The sequence below is a fragment of the Nerophis lumbriciformis genome, linkage group LG13 (assembly GCF_033978685.3).
Source record: "Nerophis lumbriciformis linkage group LG13, RoL_Nlum_v2.1, whole genome shotgun sequence".
Taxonomy (NCBI): Eukaryota; Metazoa; Chordata; class Actinopteri; order Syngnathiformes; family Syngnathidae; genus Nerophis; species Nerophis lumbriciformis.
Window position 1 is genome coordinate 30,700,421 of NC_084560.2, and position 25,000 is coordinate 30,725,420.

The 25,000-nt window shown below is 38.1% G+C and overlaps 1 protein-coding gene across 1 annotated transcript in view; it reads left to right on the forward strand.

Moving 5' to 3' along the window:
• Nucleotides 1–25,000, forward strand: part of st6gal2a (ST6 beta-galactosamide alpha-2,6-sialyltranferase 2a) — a 60,607-nt gene that overhangs the window by 11,654 nt on the left and 23,953 nt on the right. The window contains exons 2-4 of the mRNA XM_061971053.2: nt 3,418–3,515; nt 8,343–8,444; nt 18,229–18,403. Of these exons, the coding sequence (XP_061827037.1) occupies nt 3,418–3,515; nt 8,343–8,444; nt 18,229–18,403 (375 nt within the window). The remainder of the gene's footprint in view (nt 1–3,417; nt 3,516–8,342; nt 8,445–18,228; nt 18,404–25,000) is intronic.

Genomic DNA, 25,000 nt, shown 5'->3' on the forward strand with positions numbered 1-25,000 from the left:
TTACCTATTTATATCTCAATAAATTTGTTTATTTTATATACTGTATTTATAATACATTTTTAATTTTGTTGTATTTTATTTAGTTATACTTACATACTTATTTATGGCTTATAAATAAAGTTCTGGACTTTAATAATCATGTTTACTTATTTATATCTCAATAAATGTTTGTTTATATTTATAATGCATTTATACTTTTGTTTTATTTTTTTAATAAAAAATTAAACTTACATTTTTCCACTTGGACAAGTTAATTTGTTTGTGTTACAATAACTTACAAACAATTGTTTTATATTTTATATTATTGTGTGTATATATATATATATATATATATATATATATATATATATATATATATATATATATATGTTATTTCATTATTGACAATGTAGTTTAAACATGGTTTATTCAATGTCAACATTGGTTGCGAAAATGTCAATGTTGATTCAATGCTTTTTTGCCATCTGGGATTGGTACCTGTTTTTCTGTATTTGGAATCTGCATAAGTCCCAAAAATGTGAAATCAAATGATAGAGGCATGGCAAATATGTTTATAAAACAATCTTGCCTTACTTCATACTCCCTCCAAACAAACGTTTGGAGGGAGTTGGCGACATCAGTGTAGAACCACCATTATAGGTTATCTAGACCACAAGGAAGTGTTTTAAATGTGGGAGAAAAAAACTCATATTATGACCCCTTTAAATGATGTTTTTATTTAAAATCAGCAGAAGTCAAATATTACGCTAGTATCCGCAGGACCACTAGCTAGTAGCTATTTAAAAAAAAAAAAAGATCTATGAGAACACAAAAAAAATGAGGTAAAAACTGTACATCGAGATATCGATAACATACAAGCTTTTTTCACTACAGCGCCATCTGTGTGAACTTGTAGAGCAGTGTTTTTCAACCTTTTTTGAGCCAAGGCACATTTTTTGCGTTGAAAAAACCCGGAGGCACACCACCAGCAGGAATCATTAAAAAAACGAAACTCAGTTGACAGTAAAAAGTTGTTGTCGCAATTGTTGGGTATGACTTTAAACCATAACCAAGCATGCGTAGGGGGCGGCATGGCGTAGTGGGTAGAGCAACCATGCCAGAAACCTGAGGGTTGCAGGTTCGCTCCCCGCCTCTTACCATCCAAAAATCGCTGCCGTTGTGTCCTTGGGCGGGACACTTCACCCTTTGCCCCTGGTGCCACTCACACCGGTGAATTGAATGATGAATGATAGGTGGTGGTCGGAGGGGCCGTTGGCGCAAATTGCAGCCACGCTTCTGTCAGTCTACCCCAGGGCAGCTGTGGCTATGAAAGTAGCTTACCACCACCAGGTGTGAATGATTGATGGGTTCTACATGTAAAGCGACTTTGGGTACTTAGAAAAGCGCTATATAAATCCCAGTTATTATTATTATTATTATTATTATGCATCACTATAGCTCTTGTCTCAAAGTAGGTGTACTGTCACGACCTGTCACATCACGCTGTGACTTATTTTGAGTTTTTTGCTGTTTTCCTGTGTGTAGTGTTTTACTTCTTGTCTTGCGCGCCTATTTTGGTGGCTTTTTCTCTTTTTTTTGGTATTTTCCTGTAGCAGTTTCATGTCTTCCTTTGAGCGATATTTCCCGCATCTACTTTGTTTTAGCAATCAAGAATATTTCAGTTGTTTAGTTTAGTTTATTATTTCTTCGGCCAATGGTCAACAAAATAAACAAACAGTTTTACATAAACAAACAGATGTACATTCATAAATTAGAAAAAAAAAATATTGCAGACCGAAAGGGTTTAGGCTGAAGTTGAACACTTATTGCGCCAACCTTATAAACAAAGTCAAGTACGAGATGAGCTTCCAAAAAAAACCCTGAAATTTCCTTTTTACAACATATTATAAATACACATTGTACACAACATAAATACTGTTCAATTATATACACAGTAAAGGCATGTGAAATATCCTTGTACACATGTTAAACCTTTGCACCAATTATATACTATACACAAACAATTATACTTCCATTATATTTATATCCCACATTTAGTTTTTAATTAACATTGATCATAGTATTAACTACTGTGTTGATTCAAGAGTGATATATTTTTCCAAGACATTGGTCTTAAAAGTTTTTTTTTAAATGTGTGAATGGAACTGGAACATTTTAAGGAATCTTCCAAGCTGTTCCACAGTTGAACCCCCCTGACAGAAACACATCTACTTTTTAAGCTCGTTCTTATGTTTGCTTTCTGAAAGACAGCTGAACCTCTGAGGTCATAGGGACTCTCCCTAGGTTTGAACCTCTCCTGTAGACACCGAGGCAGCATGTGGTTATGAGCTTTGTACGTCACAAGAGCAGCAAGATCGTGCAGTTTTAATGTTTTTAATTCAATAAACAGAGCATTGTTTGTTAACAGCAACAGTTGTTTTTACCCTTCTTTGTGTGTGGACATTGTTGATTGTTCAGATTTACTTTGTGGACGCCGTCTCTGCTCCACAGTAAGTCTTTGCTGTCGTCCAGCATTCTGTTTTTGTTTACTTTGTGGCCAGTTCAGTTTTAGTTTCGTTTTGCAAAGCCTTCCCTAAGCTTCAATGCCTTTTCTTAGGGGCACTCACCTTTTGTTTATTAGATACCTTTTTACCTGCACCCGACATCTACAAAGCAATTAGCTACCGGCTGCCACCTACTGATATGGAAGAGTAATTACACCGTTACTCTGCCGAGCTCTAGACAGCACTGACACTCAACAACAACACATCATTTGCAGACTATAATTACTAGTTTGCATAAAATATTTTAACCCAAATAGGTGAAATGAGATAATCGCCCACGGCACACCAGACTGTATCTCACGGCACACTAGTGTGCTGCGGCACAGTGGTTGAAAAACACTGATTTAGACCACAAGGAAGTGTTTTAAATGTAGGAGAAAAGTCACAATATGACCTCTTTAAATGTGTGTGTAAAATCAGCAGAAGTCAAATATTACACTAGTATTTTTTTAAAAAGATCTTTAAGAACACCAAAAAAATGAGGTAAAAACTGTATATCGAGATATCAATAACATACAAGCTTTTTTTCACTACAGCGCCATCTGTTTGAACTTGTAGAGTACTGCTATTTTTACTTTACCACTGGAGGGAACTTTGGTATGGCCACTTGTGTTATCAAGAGATATGTTTTTATGTGCATGTGTTTCCATTCATTCACATGCAGAATAATATATTCAATTCATTAGCGCGTGAATGAGTGCAATATATAGTCAATGTATTCACAGCATTGTGTTGTTAATGCAAAACACAGACCATTCAGAAAGGAGATGCTTTTTTTAAATGTCACATGGCAAGGTATTCAAATTGTTGTTGTTGAACTGTGGCGTTGCACTTCCTGTGTGGCCTAATGTGCTTGGTGATTTGCATTTTTCAGATGCTCATGATGCCGTGTTGCGGTTCAACGCGGCGCCCACCGAAGGCTACGAGAAAGACGTGGGGAACAAAACCACTATCAGGATCATAAACTCACAGGTGAGAAGCAGAATAATCAAGTCGGATGAAATGGAAGTCCTGCGGAGGAGCAGGCGGGAAAATAATCATGTTGACTTGAAATATTAGAAAAGAGGGGCGGGGGGTAATGCACAACAAAAACAGCAGGGGAAAAGAGCAAGTATGAAAATAAGTGGATAAATAGGTAAGTCAGAAAGTGGGAAAATACTCGTGTCCAGACAAAAACTGCCCAATCAAGTGTTTTTCGTGAAACATGCTTAAAAAGTGATTCTTTTTTAATCAACATGAGTAACATGTACAACAATTCTTCTCAACAAAAGAGGAGAAATGTAACCTTAGAGGAAAATCTAATTTAGAATAGAATAGAATAGACTTTATGTCATTATATTTGCATACAATGAGATGTACTTTAACTTTAACTTTAACTTTAATTAAGGACTCCAAATTAAGGTGCGGAAGTGGAAACAAGTATGGAATAAAAATAAATCCCACAATATATGTTTATTTATATACTGTATTTATAATACATTTATACTTTAGTTTTATTTTTTAAATAAAAAACAAAAAATTGATTTTTCTACTTGGACAAGTTAATTAATGTATTTGTGTTTCAATAATTTTAAACATTTGTATGCTCGTACAACACTTAAAACCTTTAGCCTATCTGTATGCGAAATTGAAATATGGAATGGATTAACCAAAGAAATCAAAACAAAGCACCAATATGATTCAGTTTAAGAGACTGTTCAAACTACAAGTGTTCACAAAGTACACAGAACAAGAATTATGATGAACTTCTGATCTTGGACCCTTTCTTTTTCTTTTGAGATGAAGATTATTAATGTATTTAATATTTGTTTACTTACTATGGTATATTATTTATTTGTTCACAGTCCTGTTACAGAGAACAAGGAAATGGGATAAAATTGCTATGGTATGAAAAGGGGTAGGGTTAAATAAGCTCTGTTTCTTCCTACTCCTTTTCAGACGTGCTGTAATGAAACAACTGGAATTTTTTTGATGCATTACATTGTATCGTATGCATGTTCCAAATAAACTGAAACTGAACTGAACTGAGTTACGGCAAAAAGTTTCAGACCTAAAGAGCCCCCAAAAAGACATTTAAAATGATGGGTTTGTTGAGTTAAAGAAATAAAAATCTGCATTGCTTTATCATATAAGGGTATCTGACTATCTAAAAGTATGATAAAAAACCATGACCTTTAAGTTGAGGTTTGACTGACATGCTTTATTGCAAATTGAGTTTTGATGTTTTTGCCACTGAACACACGTTCGCTGACTTTTTCGAGCAGGAAAAAAAAAAGGTTTCCCTAGTGTCGTCGTATAAGGGCATATTGACACAATAACTAGTAAAATGTAAAGCCCACTTCAAGACCATGAATTTGAGGTAAACCTCCTCAAGGTTTGTGGTAAATTTGAGTTTTAATGTTATACTATGAAAAAATGTTTGGTGACTTTTAAACAACAGCAACACAATAATAGATCAGGGTGTCAAACGCATTTTAGATCAGGGGCCACATGGAGAAAAATCTACTCCCAAGTGGGCTGGATTGGTAAAATCACGGCACGATAACTTAAAAATAAAGACAACTTCGGATTGTTTTCTTTGTTGAAAAATAGAACATTCTGAAAATGTACAAATCATAATGTTGTTGGGTTTTTTTACACTTACATGTTCCGATTAATAGTATTCTCTCTTTATTTGTCGTTATTTATATTTTATGAATACATTATGTGATAATGTTCATCAGTCAACTCATTGGTGTTAATTTTCAATCCATCAAGATAAAACAATGATATCAAAATCAAATTACAGTATGTTATTTATGTAGTTTGCTCATTTTCCTCGACTGATGTACTAACATGTGGTTTATTTTTTACATGTTTAGCATCATCTACAAAGATACAAATAATTACTATTGTGACAGCTGCTTCTTTCATTAAAAAATTTCCGGTAAATTTTTATACTTAAAGAATTCATCCCGCGGGCCGGATAAAACCTGTTCGCGGGCCTGATCCAGTCCTCGGGCCGTACGTTTGACACCCCTGCACTAGTTAGTTCGGAATTGCTTCATCACTCATCACACAAGGACGTATTGACAAACAAATTAGTGATATTGAAAGCCTTCAGCAGATCCTTTAATTTGAGGTATGACTCGACATGGTAAGACACATTTTGTTTCAATGTGTGTAGTCTGAGAAAATAGGTGGACATGTTTTTTTGACAAAGTAGATCTTGATGTTTGTGCTTGGAGACTTTTTTCGAATAAAATTTTTTTCCCCCTTTGTGTCATCACATAAGGGCATATAGACAAAATAACTAGTACAATGGAAAGCCTTCACCGAGACCTTGAATTTGAGGTATGACTCCACCTGATTTTTTATGTTTTATACTAGGGTTGTACGGTATACCGGTTTTTGATTGATTGAGACTTTTATTAGTAGGTTGCACAGTGAAGTACATATTCCGTACAATTGACCACTAAATGGTAACACCCGAATAAGTTTTTCAATTTGTTTAAGTTGGGGTCCACTTAAATTGATTCATGATACAGATATATACTATCAGATATATACTATCATCATTATACAGTCATCACACAAGATAATCATCAGGGTATATACATTGAATTACATTGAATTATTTACATTATATTACATTGTATTAGTATAGTACCGCGATACTAATAAATCATTTTCGGTACTATACCGCCTCTGAATATTTTTTGGCATCACAACATTTTCTTTAATTTAAAAAAAATGTATATTATGTTTATAAACTCAGGAAATATGTCCCTGGACACATGAGGACTTTGAATATGACCAATGTATGATCCTGTAACTACTTGGTATCGGATTGATACCCAAATTCGTGGTATCATCCAAAACTAATGTAGAGTATCAAACAACAGAAGAATAAGTGATTATTACATTTTAACAGAAGTGTAGATAGAACATGTTAAGAGAAAGTAAGCAGATATTAACAGTAAATGAACAAGTAGATTAATCATTTTCTACCACTTGTCCTTAATAATTTTGACAAAATAATAGAACTGCATATGTCAGCAGACTAATTAGGAGCCTTTGTTTTATTACTTACTACCGGTAATAAAAGTCTTGTATGTTCACTATTTTACTTAAGGACAAACTTGCAATAAAAAATATTTTTAATGTACCGTAAGATTTTTTGTTAAGAATAAGCCAATAATGCAATTTTTTTGTGGTCCGCTTTATTTAGAAAAGTAACAATAAGTACCGAAAAGTATCTAAATAATTTTGGTACTGGTACCAAAATATTGGTTTCCGGACAACACCAGTTTGTACTCTGAAAAAATGCTTGGTGACTTTTAAACAATAAAGAAAATAGTTAATTCTGACATGTGTCATCACACAAGGATATATTGATAAACAAGCTAGTGATATGGAAAGTTTTCGCCGTGACCTTTAAGGTAGACTTGAGATTGTTTTTTTTATTAACAAACTACGTTTGATGTTTGTACTTGGTGACTTTTTTCAAATACATGTTTCCCTTGTGTCACCAAGGCATATTGACAAAATAATTAGAAAATTGAAAGCTCTCAACACCTGTGACTCTGCATGTTGTTTGATGTTTGTAATTTGAAAAAATGGTTGACTTTTAAACGACAACAAAGTTAATTCCAAATTGTGTCATTGTATACAGTGCATCCAGAAAGTATTCACAGCGCTCACTTTCACCACATTTTATGTTACAGCCTTATTCCAAAATGGAATAAGTAGATTTTTGTCCTCAAAATTCTACACACAATACCCCATAATGACAATGTGAAGTTTTTATTTATTTTAATTTTGCTAAGTTATTAAAAATTAAAAAGCACATGTACATAAATGTTCACAACCTTTGCTCAATACTTTGTTGATGCACCTGTGTCAGCAACGTATAGAGACAGCCTGGATGAAAACAAACGCTTCCCATCCAACCTGATGGAGCTTTAGAGGTGCTGCAAAGAGGAATGGGCGAAATAGCCCAAAGATAGGTGTGCCAAGCTTGTGGCATTGTATTCAAAAAGACTTGAGGCTGTAATTGTTGTCAAAGGTGCATCAACTGAATACTTATCTACATGAGATTTAATTATTTATTTATTTTCATTTTAATGCACCTGCACAATTTAAACAAAGAAAATAACTTTTTACATTGGCATTTTGGGGTATTGTCTGTAGAATTTTGAGGACAAAAATGAACTTATTCCATTGTATAATAAGGCTGTAACATAACATAATGTGGAAAAAGTGAAGCGCTGTGTATACTTCCTGGATGCAGTGTAAGGACGTATTGACAAACAAGCTGATGATATGAAAAGCCTTCACCATGACCATTCATTTGAGAAATGACTTGACATGCTTTGTGGCAAATTGCGTTTTGATGCTTGTGCTCTAAAACACGTTCGGCGACTTTTTTGGAACAGGAAAAAAAATGGTTTTCCCTTCATCAAACACGCGTTATTTTTAGCCATTGCTTCACCGTATAAGGACACAATGGAAAAACCAACTAATAATATACAAAGTCTTATTCAAGCCTTTGAATTTGTTGACAAGTCAACGGGTTTTGTTGTAAATTGAGTTTTGACATTTTTCACCAGTGTACAAGCGAGTGACTTTTCAATCCAAATGTTTATTGGCCATTGCGTCATCACGTAACAACATATTCACAAACTAAATCGTGATTCTGAACGCCCTCTAACCAACATGCTCTGTAGTAAATTGCTTTTTGATGTTTGTGCGAGTAATTATCATTATTAAAGTAATATTGAGTGGGATAATTCAAAACATGTACGATATCCTTTACAGATTCTGGCTGATCCGAGGTTTCGTTTCCGCACAAGTTCTCTTTACAAGAATGTCACCCTGGTGGCCTGGGACCCTGCACCTTATAATCTCAACCTACACAAGGTAAATACAACGTTATGCCTTTTAAGCCCATTTTAAATAAAACCGAAATTGCTTTTGGTGGGGGAAAAAAACAATTTTGTGGTCTGATGCATACATAGTGCATACATACTGTACATAAAAGGTTTCAAATGCGTATCACGTTCCACAGACTTGCACCCCCTCCCCTTCCTTTGCTACATACTGTGTCTGCTGTCATCGCTTATTTATCACTGGGCCTTCCTCGATATCTGACTTGGAACTGCCCTGGGATGAAAAGTAAAGCAGGAGTGTTTTCCATAACTACGTACTGATCGAATTATTGTGGTAAATAATAGCAACAATACGGTAAATGCTGCAATTAGAACCAAAGTGTTTATTTACCTAACCGTGGTGTTCATTTGAAAGAATTTAATTATGGCTAATATACAATTTTATATTTTAGGTTTAATAATTGCAACACACCAGTAACACACCAATGTGGTAATAGCGGTAAGGAGAAAACTGCTTAGTCGGCATTAATAATGCTGATAGGTTGTAATCAACAGAATGACAGGTGTAACATGCATTAGTTTCACATCGACTGCTGAGTAGCGCAATTTAATTTGACAGCGCTTGCAGAGGTACACTATATTGCCAAAAGTATTTGGCCACCCATGCAAATGATCAGAATCAGGTGTCCTAATCACTTGGCCCAGACACAGGTGTATGAAATCAAGCACTTAGGCATGGAGACTGTTTCTACAAACATTTGTGAAAGAATGGGCCGCTCTCAGGAGCTCAGTGATTTCCAGCGTGGGACCGTCATAGGATGCCACCTGTGCAACAAATCCAGTCGTGAAATGTCCTCGCTCCTAAATATTCCAAAGTCAACTGTCGGCTTTCTTATAAGAAAATGGAAGCGTTTGGGAACAACAGCAACTCAGCCACTAAGTGGTAGGCCACGTAAACTGACAGAGAGGGGTCAGCGGATGCTGAAGCGCATAGTGCAAAGAGGTCTGCACAGTCAGTTGCTACAGACGTCATGTGACCTTCCAAGTAGCCCACGTACAGTACGCAGAGAGCTTCATTGTATGGGTTTCCATGGCAGAGCAGCTGCATCCAAGCCATACATCACAAAGTCCTATGCAAAGCGTGGGATGCAGTGGTGTAAAGCACGTTGCCACTGGACTCTAGAGCAGTGGAGACGCCTTCTCTGGAGTGATGAATCACGCTTTTCCATCTGGCAATCTGATGGACGAGTCTGGGTTTGGAGGTTGCCAGGAGAACGCTACATTTCAGACTGCATTGTGCCGAGTGTGAAATTTGGTGGAGGAGGAATTATGGTGTGGGGTTGTTTTTCAGGAGTTGGGCTTGGCCCCTGAGTTCCAATGAAAGGAACTTTGAATGCTCCAGGATACCAAAACATTGTGGACTTGGACAATTCCATGCTCCCAACCTTGTGGGAACAGTTTGGAGCAGGGCCCTTCCTCTTCCAACATGACTGTGCACCAGTGCACAAAGCAAGGTCCATAAAGACATGGATGACAGTCTGGTGTGGATGAACTTGACTGGCCTGCAGAGAGTCCTGACCTGAACCCGATAGAGACTGAGAGCCAGGCCTTCTGAGAGCCAGGCCTTCTCGACCAACATCAGTGTGTGACCTGAATAAGCAATATTCAAATATATGAATACAAATAAATAAATAACTAGAATTTACAATACTGCTAGGAATTTGCGTGTGAATGCCCTGTAGGCGCAAGAAGCCAAACTGCCAAGTGGAACTGAAATGCTTGAATGTCCAGGGTGTGTGGATGTTGGAAAAGTTCAAATTGGATAAGAAATGTTGGATATGCGGTCGATTGTATGTTTCCCATTCATTGTCAATGGGGGGAACGTTCCGGGAAAGAATGTTTTGAGTTCGATATATCGGAAGAGTAGTATGGGTGGATGGTTGAAAGGTCGGATTCGGGTTTAAAAATGACGCCACATTTTCAAAAATTTAGGGCATTATAGAACAATGAATATGTCCATTCATTAGAATGGGAATTTACTGGCAATTTGGGAATTTCTGGAAAACCGTGAATTTATAAAAATATTGATCCTAGTACAATTGTCCTACATAAAATGCATAGGTTGATGTTAGTATTTTTGGAATTGGTTGAAAAATGTTGACGTAAGTAAGTTTGAATTGAGAATGGGTATTTCGGAATTCCTGGAATTTTGGGAAAACCGGGAATTTGTATGAAATAAAATTAGAACATTTGTTGGCCCAACTAAGAGGAATGTTTTTAAGGTGGAATGGTCAAAAACAAAAAATGTGGACAGCGAAAACTTTCCAAGAAGAGATGAAAATAGGACCTCTGAAAACGGGAAATTCTGGGAATTCCTGGAATTTTTTGAAGTTGGTAGTTTGTTGTCCAAGGTGAGTGGAGTGTGTGGATAGAGGAACGGTTCGAATTGGTTGAGAAATGTGGCCTATTCATTTTCAATGGGAAAAATGTCCTGGAATTCTGGGTAACTGGGATATTTTTGATCAATTTTTATGGGAGCTCACGATTCCTAGTCAAGCCGAACGTTTTGATACTCGAACGGTTCAGATCAAATGAAAACTGTGGGCTGTGGCCCCCGGCAAAATTATGTGGCGGAATAATAATAATAAATGATTTTTTTTTTTTGGTATAGAATTTGTATATGTAGGAATGCTTGGGCATTCACACATAAAATAAATAAATACAAATAAAATTTTTTATAAATAAATACAAATAATTATTACATTTAAATATAAGGTTTTCATCAAAACAATTTCAAACAAAAGAACACTACTAAAGACATGAAAGAAAAAAAATAAAAAATAAAACAAAGAATGGCTGAATAAGCATGTGTCTGCCATTTCAGTCTCCTTGGACGGACTGAGTCATCCGTGCAGACTAAACATTGGCCTAGAGCTAGTGGGCAGCCTAGGATACAGTAGGCTCTCTTGGTTGCTTTGTTGGGTCTGTTCCTGTCTCTGGCCGTGCTGCCACCCACCCCCGCAGATGATGCCGTGAAGCACTGCAGAGGACCCCACGGTGCATGTGGGTGATGAAATGGTATTTTGATTTTGTTTTATTTTGTCTATGCATGATGCAATCCGATGTGCGCAACATGTATTATTTATTGCTAAACCCCCCCAGCCCTCAGCCTTGGGGCTCCCCTTAGGCTAAGGCGGCCCTGCTGGTGGTTGGAGTTAAATTGTTTTACTTCCGACGTTCCCTGAAGGCAACATGGTAGGTGACGCCCACTAACCTTTTTGCTAAGCTGTCTGCTCTTCTCAGATGGCACGTGCCCCACGCAAAAAAAAAACACGAGTGAAAAATGAAAATGAATAATTAAGAGATTTACAAGGGTTAATCATAATTATATTCAACTTGAAAAAATGGTGTTCACTTATTTATTTATTTTAATAGGGCCGTATTATGCAAAACCAACTTTTTTTACCTGCTATTGTATATTTGGGTTCTGCATAGGTCCCAAAAATGTTTAATCAAAACTTGGAGGCATAGCGGCAATATTTGTAAAATAATCCTGCCTTCCTTCATACTTCCTCTAAACTAGCCGTTTAAAATGTTTCCCATTAGTGACGTTTTTCCCATTGGTGACATCAGCTTATATGGTAAAGATTTACCCAAAGAGCTTTGCCCGAGTCCCCTATTGTAGTCCGAAGCTGTAGTCAGTAAGCTCGTTTTTTTTCCCTATCCTCTTGTGTGGGGCAGACTGGCTCGTACATGCACATGAATCCTCCGCTGTTGCCATCTCTAATACAAAGTAGCATATAGATGCGCTTAAAAACTTCAATAAGGATGGTGGGGGTGAAGATGCTGTTGAAGTGGGGGCATGTAAATAAGACCACCCGCATTCTGAGGAGAGGGTCAGAAAGTAGCTCGAAAACGGTCTGTAAAACAGAATCTATCCAACATTTTGACCAAAGAACCACCATTACATGTTATGTAGACCAGTGTTTTTCAACCACTGTGCCGTGGCACACTAGTGTGCCGTGAGATAGTCTGGTGTGCCGTGGGAGATTATCTAATTTCACCTATTTGGGTTAAAAATATTTTTTGCAAAGCAGTAAATTATGTGCCGTTGTTGAGTGTCTGTGTTGTCCAGAGCTCGGCAAAGTAAAACTGTGTAATACTCTTCCATATCAGTAGGTGGCAGCAGGTAGCTAATGGCTTTGTAGACGTCGGGAACATGGTTTGTCATGATCACAATGTGCAGGTAAAAAGGTATCTAATGCTTTAAACAAAAATAAACAAAAGGTGAGTGCCCCTAAGAAAGGGCATTGAAGCTTAGGGTGTCAAGCAATGATAAGCGGTGCGCGATAGGATACGCTGGAAGTTGTCATAATTTTAGGGATGCAGATGAACGAGGTAGCAGCGTAAAGTAAAAAAGGGGTATTTATTAATGAAACAAGCAAAAACAAAAGGCTAGAGCAGAAGGGAAGTGCTCTAACCGGCCAGACTATGACAGACACAAAACAAAATGCTGGAGCGCAACAAAAAACACTTACTATGAAATGTGGAGCAGACGGCGTCCACAAAGTAGGAATGTACTAGAGCGCAGCATGAAAAAGATCGTCTGTAGTCACCAGATAACAGCAGCATCAACAAACAATGTCCCGACAACCAAGGTAGAAAAAGGATCAACTTAAATAGTCTTAACAGGTGAGGTGTAATGCGCTGGGACAAAAGTGAAGCAGCCATGGGAAAAACAACAACAAAACTGGAAGAGCCACAAAAATAAAAGCAAAGGAACTAACACAAAACTCCAGAGAACAATAACAAAACTCAACATAAAGCCACGGCCTGGTGTAACCAGCCGTGACATAGGGATGGCTATGGAAAACGAAACTAAAACTGCAAAGTAAACAAAAACAGAATGCTGGATGACAGCAAAGACTTACAGCGAGCGGCGCAGAGACGGCGTCCACAAAGTACATCCGAACATGACATGACAATCGACAATGTCCACACAAAGAAGGATAGCAACAATTTAAATTGTCTTGATTGCTATTACAAAGCAGGTGCAGAGAATAGCGCTCAAAGGAAGACATGCAGGGAAATACCAACAAAACAGGAAAGGCCACTAAAATAGGAGTGGAAGACAATAATTAAAACACTACACACAGGAAAACAGCAAAAAACTCCAAATAAGTCACCGTGTGATGTGAAAGGTCGTGACAGTACACCTACTTTGAGACAAGAGCTATAGTCATGCATGCTTGGTTATGGTTTGAATTCATTCCAACAATTGCGACGATTTTTTACTGTCAATATCAGCTACTGAGTTCATTTTTTTATGTTTTCTGCTGGTGGTGTGCCTTCGGATTTTTTTCAATGAAAAAATTGTGCCTTGGCTCAAAAAAGGTTGAAAAACACTGATGTAGACCACAAGGAAGTGTTTCAAATGTAGAAAAATATCATAATAAGGGCCCTCTAACACACTTTGTTTGAATATTATCTGAAGATTTCTATGATATGCCGTTCCGTGTTACTTTGGCTCGCACGCCATTCATTCCAGGATTTTTTGTCGTTCACTTTCATGACCTTAATGATGCACGTATATGAGAATCATGTGTATATTTATTACAATTCCTCAATGAAACATGGAGGAAATGAAATAACTGCAACAAGATATAATACACTGTTGGAAATTGAAAGTGTCCGTCACTTCTTTTCGCCTCCATATATTGTTAGAAAATAATCAATTTGTCCAAGTGGTTCTCGTAAGGCACACCCCATTTTTCACGCCCACGTAATGGAGAAGTACAGGAGCTCCATCAATCATCAAACACAGCTTGATTTTTGTCAGGGGAAGCCAGAAAATAGCTCTTTGACGGATTCTGAAGCACTTTAATTTCCTATTGTGCGGTGCTCATACACGTGAACAAAGTGACTGTACATGCATACAGTGTGTGCATGTCATGCACAACATGTTTACAAATCATTATGTAACGGAAAGCAGAGAATACATTTGTACTACTCCGCTAAATAAAACATCACTTCCTCCTTGGTGCAGTGAAAAATTGCAGCGTTTGTTTTTCGAGTTGTTCAAATTAATCCTTAAAGGGGAACTGAACTTGTTTTGCAATTTTGCCTATCATTCACAACCATTATGAGAGACAAAGTCTACGCTTACACTGCATGGTCGGATGTCTGATTCAGAATTTTTTTGTCAAATACGATCTTTTAAGCGGCCGTTCACATTACAAAAAAAAGTGATTTCTAATGTAAATGCAATCTGACCCGCATGCGGTCATTACGTCGCACACACTGCAATGTTTACAGAAGTAATCATGGCTTTCACTGTAGTTGGTCTCAGTACTTACGCGTTTGTGGCAATTTTAAGGATTTTGTGCAACCAATGTTTTCTGGACTGAATTATTGCGTGGACAAGATTAGGAAGGAAGAGGACATGTATTTTGGTTCTCGCAGTTTTACGGGATAATTTCCTTCGACGTCCGCTTGAAGAGCGTGTCTGTGGGCGAGCAGTCAGAGACAGGAGTGGTGAAACTTTCTCGTGAGTTCCTAAAACATTTGAGTTTCACCTGTTTTCTGCTCCGTTGGCAACTATTTATTTTATAACCATCTGTTTTGGAGAATAATTATGACGCTTATCGCTTTTTGATGGCGCGGGAGCGTTCACATTGAGGACGCAACGCATATACGCTATATTGCCAAAAGCATTTGGCCACCTGCCTTGACTCACATATTAACTTTTGAAGTGCCATCCCACTCCTATCCTGGAGCATTCAAAGTTCCCTTCACTGGAACTTAGGGGCCAAGCCCGTCTCCTGAAAAACAACCCCAAACCATAATTCCTCCTTCACCAAATTTCACACTCGCCACAATGCAGTACGAAATGTAGCGTTCTCCTGGCAACCTCCAAACCCAGACTCGTCCATCAGATTTCCAGATGGAAAAGCCTGATTCATCACTCCAGAGAAGGTGTCTCCACTGCTCTAGAGTCCAGTGGCGACGTGCTTTACACCACTGCATCCGACGCTTAAACATAGGACTTGGTGATGTATGGCTTAGATGCAGCGGCTCGGCCATGGAAACCCATTCCATGAAGCTCTCTGCGTACTGTACGTGGACTATTTGGAAGGTCACATGAAGTTTGGAGCTCTGTAGCAACTGACTGCAGAAAGTCTTTGCACTATGCGCTTCAGCATCCATTGACCCCTCTCTGTCAGTTTACGTGGCCGACCACTTCGTGGCTGAGTTGCTGTTGTTCCCAAACTCTTCCATTTTCTTATAAGAAAGCCGACAGTTGTCTTTGGATTATTTAGGAGTGAGGAAATTTCACGACTGGATTTGTTGCACAGGTGGCATCCTATGACAGTTCCACGCTGGAAATCACTGGGCTCCTGAGAGCGGCCCATTCTTTCACAAATGTTTGTAGAAACAGTCTCCATGCCTAAGTGCTTGATTTTATACACCGGGCTAAGTGATTAGGACACCTGAATCTGAACATTTGGATGGGTGGCCAAATACTTTTGGCAATATATTATTATTATTATAGAGGTTTATTTGAAATAGGGACAGATACAAAAACATAGACATCTGAAACAGTTATCCAATGTATGCATCATAGTGTTTAGCCAAAGCTAATTTACAACACTTGTTATAGTTATAGTGTATATCCGATTTATTTCCACATATGAAAGAGGCCTGGGTCGGATATGAAAAATTCGGAATTGCCCTCTTTACACTGACTTGAAAACATCTGATACAGGTTGCAAATGGGCAAGCAAATCGGAATTTATCTGCCGTCTGAACAAGGCCAAGAACACTCGTCTTTTTTTTTCCAGTCTAAAGATAAAAAAAACGCTTGCAAGATGTGACTAATGGTAGTTCCCTATGTTGCCTTCAAAGCCCTCGAAAACAACTTTAAAATGTTTTACAGTATATACTTGCTGCAAGTACCGTATTTTCCGGACTATAGAGCGCATCGGGATATAAGCCGTACCCACAACATTTTAGAAGAAATTATTTTTCCACATATAAGCTGCATCGGAGACTATAAGTCACAGATATATACGTTACGAAATGAGTTATTAAACAGAAAGATTGTTTCCAAATAGTGCCTGTCACACGGCACTAAAACGGTTGATCAAACAAAGCAGAAGTCATCGTCATGGACCCACTAGCTGTGGAAGGTATTTCTCCAATCAGCTAAACAGACTCAATAACTCCACTGTGACGTCTTATTGAATTTATTGAGGAATTTGTGAAACGGAAACAATACAAAAAGAATGCCTCTCTAAGTTAATATTACTAACACAGATATTTGTAATGTGTCAGCATATTAGCTAATGATAACGATGGTAGCATCATTACATTACGTGTAAAAATATGCATGAAAACACTCCTACAGACAGCTTGTAAGTATAGACAGCTAGTAAGTATAAACAGTTTTGGTTATACTATAAAACTTACAAACATTGCTTGGAGTGATGAATGAAGAATCCATACGAGTAGAAATGCAATGCATCTACATTGACACCACTTTGCTTTGCTTTTTTATCGCTGAAAGTGCATGGAAGGGAGGCTGCAGTACTGTGCTCAAGATGCAAAAAAAAATGCATACTGCAAGAAGTTTTATCATATAGAACAGAGGTGTCCAAACTTTTGACTAGGGGGGCCGCATTAGGCTTAAAAAATTTGGCCGGGGCCAAAAGCGGACTGCATGCAAAGTAACTTTATATACTATATATATGTATATGTATGTATGTGTATATATATATATATATATATATATATATACATATATATATATATATATATATATATATATATATATATATATATATATATATATAATGTGTATATATATATATAATGTATACAGCCATCCATCTTCTTCCGCTTATCCGAGGTCGGGTCGCAGGGGCAACAAGCAGGGAAGCCCAGACTTCCCTCTCCCCAGCCACTTCGTCCAGCTCCTCCCGGGGGATCCCGAGGTGTTCTCAAGCCAGCCGGGAGAGATAGTCTTCCCAACGTGTCCTGGGTCTTCCCCGTGGCCTCCTACCGGTTGGATGTGCCCGAAACAACTCCCAAGGGAGGTGTTCGGGTGGCATCCTGACCAGATGCCCGAACCACCTCATTTGGCTCCTCTCGGTGTGGAGGAGCAGCGGCTTTACTTTGAGCTCCTCCCGGATGACTCACCCTATCTCTAAGGGAGAGCCCCGCCACCCGGCGCAGGAAACTCATTTCGGCCGCATGTACCCGTGATCTTGTCCTTTCGGTCATGACCCAAAGCTCATGACCATAGGTGAGGATGGGAACGTAGATCGACCGGTAAATTGAGAGCTTTGCCTTCCGGCTCAGCTCCTTATATTATATGTATGTATGTATATATATATGTGTGTGTGTGTGTGTGTATATATATATATATATATATATATATATATATATACTGTATGTATGTATGTGTGGGAAAAAAACCACAAGACTACTTCATCTCTACAGGCCTGTTTCATGAGGGGTTCCCTCAATCAATCAATCAATCTCCTGATGATTGAGGGAACCCCTCATGAAACAGGCCTGTAGAGATGAAGTAGTCTTGTGATTTTTTTTGATTTTTTTTTCCCACACATACATATATTGCGCTCTACCACGGTATCTAGCACTATTTTTTGGATAATCTACTTAAGATATATATATATATATATATATATATATATATATATATATGCTAATCAGGTTTGCACGCGTTTTAGTACACGCAAACCTTTAGTTAATAAATCAGGCCCTAAATCTGTGTTTTTCACCCTCCATTTTAGTGGTACGCCAGTCCCGACTACGACCTGTTCGGCCCGTATGAGAAGCATCGCAAGCACTACCCCGGCCAGCCCTTCTACATCCTGCATCCAAGCTACGTTTGGCGTCTCTGGGACGTGGTTCAGGGCAACACTCAGGAGAACATTCAGCCCAACCCTCCCTCGTCTGGCTTCATAGGTGAGCACGCTCAAAACTGCTTCAACATGTGATAATGCAGGGCTTCTTAACTTTTTGGACTTCAGGGCCCAACTTTTCCACTACAGAGGGCCCCGGGGCCCACTCAAATATCAACACGGACTCCGTAATCTTACTCTTGATTTCAATCATATTCAATAATTATATCCTATCTACTCACAGTTAAACAGGATACACCTTGTCAAATGGTGTTAAACAATGTCTTAATCACAATGATTATCATCAAAGCTTAGGTCAGGCTGATTACAAACATCAATACTAATCAAATATACTGCAAAAGAAGGGACTTATTAAAGAAAATGGAAAATAAATTGACATTCAATTATGCTGTTAAAAAAAAGTTAAAGTACCAATAATAGTCTCACACACTAGGTGTGGTGAGATTATCCTCTGCATTTGACCCATCACCCTCACCCCCTCGAAGGTGAGGGGAGAAGCGAGCAGCAGCGGTGGCCGCGCCCGGGAATCATTTTGGTGATTTGGGGGACGGCGTGGCGAAGTTGGGAGAGTGGCCGTGCCAGCAATCTGAGGTTTACTGGTTCAATCCCCACCTTCTACCATCCTAGTCACGTCCGTTGTGTCCTTGAGCAAGACACTTCACCCTTGCTCCTGATGGGTCCTGGTTAGCGCCTTGCATGGCAGCTCCCTCCATCAGTGTGTGAATGTGTGTGTGAATGGGTGAATGTGGAAATAGTGTCAAAGCGCTTTGAGATCCTTAAAAAAGGTAGAAAAGCGCTATACAAGTACAACCCATTTACCATTTACCATATAACCCTCGATTCCAACCCTTGATGTTGAGGGCCAAGCAGGGATGCTAGAATAAATACATTCTAACTAATTTAAAAATAAAAATGACTTATATGTTTCCTAAATAAACTGTCAATCAAATTCAAGTGCAAATGAAAATACAGCTGCATCACTTTATTCATAATTGTTGCACTTAAGAAACTTCTTTGTCTTTGGCTCCAGACTACTTCTGTTTCTTTGAGATTGTCATTGCTGCCACAAGTGGTGGAAAAGTGTATTGCAACTAAGTACCACAGATTGTCATTGCTGCCACAAGTGGTGGAAAAGTGTATTGCAACTAAGTACCACTGCAGCCCGTACATACACTGCTGAGAAACAATGGGCCCCATTCAGCAATAAGTTCCTATCTTTTCCTCTTATCTTTCTTCCTAAGTGATTTCCCAAGAGGAGTCCATTCAACTTCATGACGTGTTCTTAAACGGCCAGATTGTTCCCACCTGCTGTTCTTAAGTTGCTGAATGCCAAATGGTTAGCGCGTGTGTTTCTATCATAATTTGCATATAAACACGCCCTTATTTCCCCAATATGCATATGTAAACACCCTTAATTCCGTAATTTGCATAGGTAAACGCCCTTATTTCCCCATAAAAGGGCACAATTCCGGCGGAAAAGCCGAACATCAAACACACGGAGAAAACACAAACGGATTACAGAAGAGAAATTCGTATCATCCCGCGGGGGAAATACATAATGTCAAAACGTAAGTTTAAGAAAGGGGGGACTGCTGAGGTAGCCTAAAGCGTTCAAATAAATATTCGTCACTTCGGGCAAATAAGGTCTAGATGGTAGTGAAATATGCCCTCCCTGCCCGGGGCACGATTTGCGGCATCTTGCAGTAGCAGCAAAAGCATTGCCATTGTGTGAGTTGAGTTGCAACAGGGTGTGAGAGGCCTGTTGGTCTCTTAAAGAGTCACCAATCACTAAATCTACTAAGTTGTGTGTGTGTGTGTGTGTGTGTGTGTGTGTGTGTGTGTGTGTGTGTGTGTGTGTGTGTGTGTGTGTGTGTGTGTGTGTGTGTGTGTGTGTGTGTGTGTGTGTGTGTGTGTGTGTGTGCTATCTATGATATTAATGTAACATTAGACAATATAAGTAAGGGAACTTGTCACACTTAAGAACAAACAGGCCAGCCTAAGAGTGCTCTAGAGCAATGTTCCCTCTAATTGTTCATGTGTGTGAGCAAACACAAAAACTCCCTGAGCATTCAGTGGAGCACATGTGAGCAACATCACATGTGGCAATACCAGCAGCACACCTGTCTCAAACCAATCTTTTATAATAACACTCAAATGAGAGGAGTCATTTTCATGAGATTATTTTGTAATATTAGTGATTTGGCCCAAAATAATCTTGTTTTTCATAAACTATGGATTAGTATTGTACAATTTGTCTGGGTGGAGGTCCTGCTTTGGAAATCATTTGTACCCCTTTCAGAGATCACATTTAGTTGCCCTTAAACATCCTCATGTTGCACAATGAAATGTAAGCATAGGATGAAGTGTGCATTCCTGTAACTTTCTCTAGTAACAGCATTCCATGATTAATATCAATAAATTAACATTAATAATAAATGACAGTAGAATAAGCACACGTATGACTGAGGAGTCATAGTCTAACTTTGAGCTGTCCGACTTTTTTGTTGGCCTTAAACGCACCAGTGGCTTAGTGGTATGTGTGTTGGTGACAGATGACAAGTTGCTTTTGGCCTGGTTTGTACGGCAGAAAATGACTAGTTTTTCGAGAGAGAAGTTTTTTACTCATGTTTTTGGTGTGGTTATGGCCGAATATAAAGTTTTGCTCAATAAAGTGATCGATATAATTCCTGTCCTCGAAGCATCTCTATAGACGTTACAATAATTGAACGGTGTTGACGAACACCGTTAGGGCTGCTTGTTGCCACTGTCACTCAGAGTTGCATTGCAAAATTACACAGAATAAATGTGTTTATTTTGTTTAGAATTCAGATGGGATTTGATTTGGTGCGCGGCATATATTTGCTGTGCGCAGAGGACGTTTGAGCAGTGCGCAATTGCGCAGGCGCGCACCTTAGAGGGAACGTTGCTCTAGAGCACTCTTAGATTTTGTTCGTACCTACGAACAAATCTCAGCTAAGAAAACATTGGTGAATACAAAAATCTCCTTAAAAACGTTGTAAGCGGGCCTAAGAACAAAATTTGTTCTTAAGAACGGTTGCCGCTGAATGGGGCCCATTGGGCCCAGGCCCTACGTTAAGAACCAATGGAGTAAAATAAATTAATTAATGCTTTCTTTGTGGGTAATGTTTTACTATCCTGTGACTGTTTAGATCACGGGTGTCCAAAGTGTTGCCCGGGGGGCCATTTTTGGCAAGCGGCTCGTTTTTGTTTTTTTATTAGCTTGCGGCACATTCTACAAACCCCGGCCGAGTCATACCAAAGACTATAAAAATGGGACCCATTACCTGCCTGCTTGGCACTCAGCATCAAGGGTTGGAATTGGGGGTTAAATGACCAAAAATGATTCCCGGGCGCGGCACCGCTGCTGCCCACTGCTCCCCTCACCTCCCAGGGGGTGAACAAGGGGATGGGTCAAATGCAGAGGACAAATTTCGCCACACCCAGTGTGTGTGTGACAATCATGGGTACTTTAACTTTAACTTAAACACGTCCTGGATGAGGACATTGCACACAAAAAAAACCAAAGAAAAAACGGAATTGCCCCCGAATCCCTCCAAAAATTAGACCCAACAAACAAAATAGCGGACGACCTGTACGTCTTACTGAATATTTTTTTTGGATGATGTTCGTGTGTCATGTCATTTAAATATGTTTTTTTTGTATATGTGTGTTTTATGCTCCTTTTTTAGAGGATTAATGAAGTTTACCTATTGATCAATAATATTAGGAGAGAATAATAATTATAAGAAATATCTAAAGGATTAGATATTACACTATTGCTACATTTTCTTTAAAGCTGATATGTGGATGTTTGTTCAGATAGTTTAGCATATATTGCTGGTTAATGTACAAAATGTAGCCCATGAATCTTTCATTTTTTTGTATGTGGACCTCGCTGGAAAAAGTTTGGACACTTGATTTGGAGATACCATGGAGATGATAGCTTTTAGGTGGTAATCATCGGTCGTATGTTGAACTAAGTGTGAGAACAAGACATTACATGTACTGTCAGGAGCTGCAATTATGCTACTCATACTACATTCTACAAAATGCACACACACCAATAAACCAATGTAATTGCAGGATTTATTATTGATAATGATAAAAACATTTATAAAGATAATAATCAGGGGTGTTACAATACGATACCGATATTGAAGCCTTGAGGATTGGCCAATACCGATATTAATCCAATACAATATTAGCTAAATCATAGTACATACTTTTATTATTTTGTAGTGTGGAATGTTTGATTAAGTGAAATTACTCAGAACAATGTTAGTTACGAAAAACACTAACCTTATGACAGAAGTATACTTTTGAAGAGTGTTAATTATTTTTGTGGCGACACTTAGGAGTCATAATATTTAATTTACATGAGAGCATGATGCAGTAAATTGTATGATGCGGACACGTTTGTTACCGGATACTTTCTAATACCCTTCTGCCTTGGAGACGCTGTATGTGTAAGTAATATGAGACTATAAATATTTGATACTTGTTTTAATTGACCAATGTGCTTTTTTAGACCGCACTATTGTTCAATTAAGGGCCATTAAATATGTCTAGCTTATATGCTATTGTGTGCTTAGCTGCAGTGTATCTGCTAGCTCCTAGTAGCCTATATCCTATCATGTTTACCTTGTCTAAATGTCTAAAATACCAGAAAAGACCAATCTTGTGTGCTTATTGGCGGACATTTAGATATTAACTGGCGGTCGAACTTCGCGCAAGTAAACACGCTGCTGGGCTGCTCGTATCAAAAATGTTAGATGCAAGGTGAAATCATCTAATACTTGTTTTTTTTGCTGTTATCGGGCTGATATTCATTATCAATATCGGGACACCCCTAATAATAATAATGCATTATATTTGTGTAGTGCTTTTTTTTATAGTGACTCAAAGGATCGAAAGTGCATATATTATACATTTCAGGAGAAAATAGGAAAATGCATCAATCAAATCGTCATCACCGCCAAAGTGTACATTTTTTTGTCGCACACTTAGAGGCGACCTATCATGCATAACCAATGTTTCTTACCTTTTGGTACCTGCTGTTGTGTATTTGGATCACCATTAGTTGTGAAAATCTGAAATCAAAACCATGGAGGGACTGTGGAGATACTTTTAAAACGATCTTACCTTACTACAACAACAACAACAACATGGATGGCGGGCAGAAGGTGCAGTCAAAGTGGAGGCACGTAAATAAGACCGCCCACAAAACGGCACATCCTGAATATGGTCAGAAAGCAGCTTAAAGAGGGTCTGTAAAACATGATCGATTGAAAATTTTGACCAAAGAACCACCATTACGTGTTATGTAAACCACAAGGAAGTATTTTAAACGTGGGGGAAAAAAAATCCTAATATAAGCAACAAAGCAGACTTCGTACAAGGCTACAACAAGAAAATGGCTGCCGAGGCTTAATTATGGCTATTTGCTTTTGTAGACCACCCACCTGCTGACGATAGGAGACTGTGCCTTTTATTAAACCGAGGCATTAATCGGAGCAAAAAAAGGACCAAGCAGTAACAGTTGGTCCCGAGGAAGGTATTATACTGCCCATCTCCCTCTGTTGATATAATCCTTGCTAATGCCTGAAAACAGCAGGGTCGTTGTGGACAACTGTACAATGATATTTGCACCACCGAAAGTAAATGACTATAAGCTGCGAGAAAACAAAGACTGCTTTGTGCGTCAAGGTGGTTACCATCGTCTCATTTCCAGCTTCTTTTTGTATTCTTAGCAACAATGGAATGATCAATTTCGGTTTTAGTCAGAATGATCATGCAAACGTTCTATTCCATCCATTTTTCCATTTTCTACCGCTTATTCCCTTTGGGGTCGCGGGGGGCGCTGGAGCCTATCTCAGCTACAATCGGGCGGAAGGCGGGGTACACCCTGGACAAGTCGCCACCTCATCGCAGGGCCAACACCTTTAATAGCAAAACCCTAGAAATGCACACATGTATTTATTAGTATTGAAGGTATATTCATCATACATTGCTCTGTTTAAGGCATATTAACCTATATTTATGTCTTATTTAAGGCATATTTATCCTACATTCATGACTTATTTAAGGCACATTTATCCAATATTTATGCCTGATTTAAGGAAAATGTATCCCATGTGTTTACAATATTTTTGGCATATTAATCAACCTAAATGTATGCCTCATTTGAGGCATATTTATCCTACTTTAATGACTTATTTAAAGCATCTTAACCTATATTTATGCCTTATTTAAGGCATATTCATGCGTTATTCAAAGTATCATTATTTTAAATTTTTACCATATTTAAGGACTGTTTGTCCAATATTTATGCCTATTTTAGAAAAAATAATCCTATATTTTTACAATAGTTAAGGCTTATTGATAAACCCAAATGTATGCCTTAAGGCATATGTATCCTACATCTGTGCCCTATTTAAGGTATATTAATTATATATATATATATATATATATATATATATATATATATATATATATATATATATATATATATATATATATGTATATGTATGTATATATATATATATATATATATAATATATATATATATGTATATGTATATGTATGTATATATATATATATATATATATATATATATATA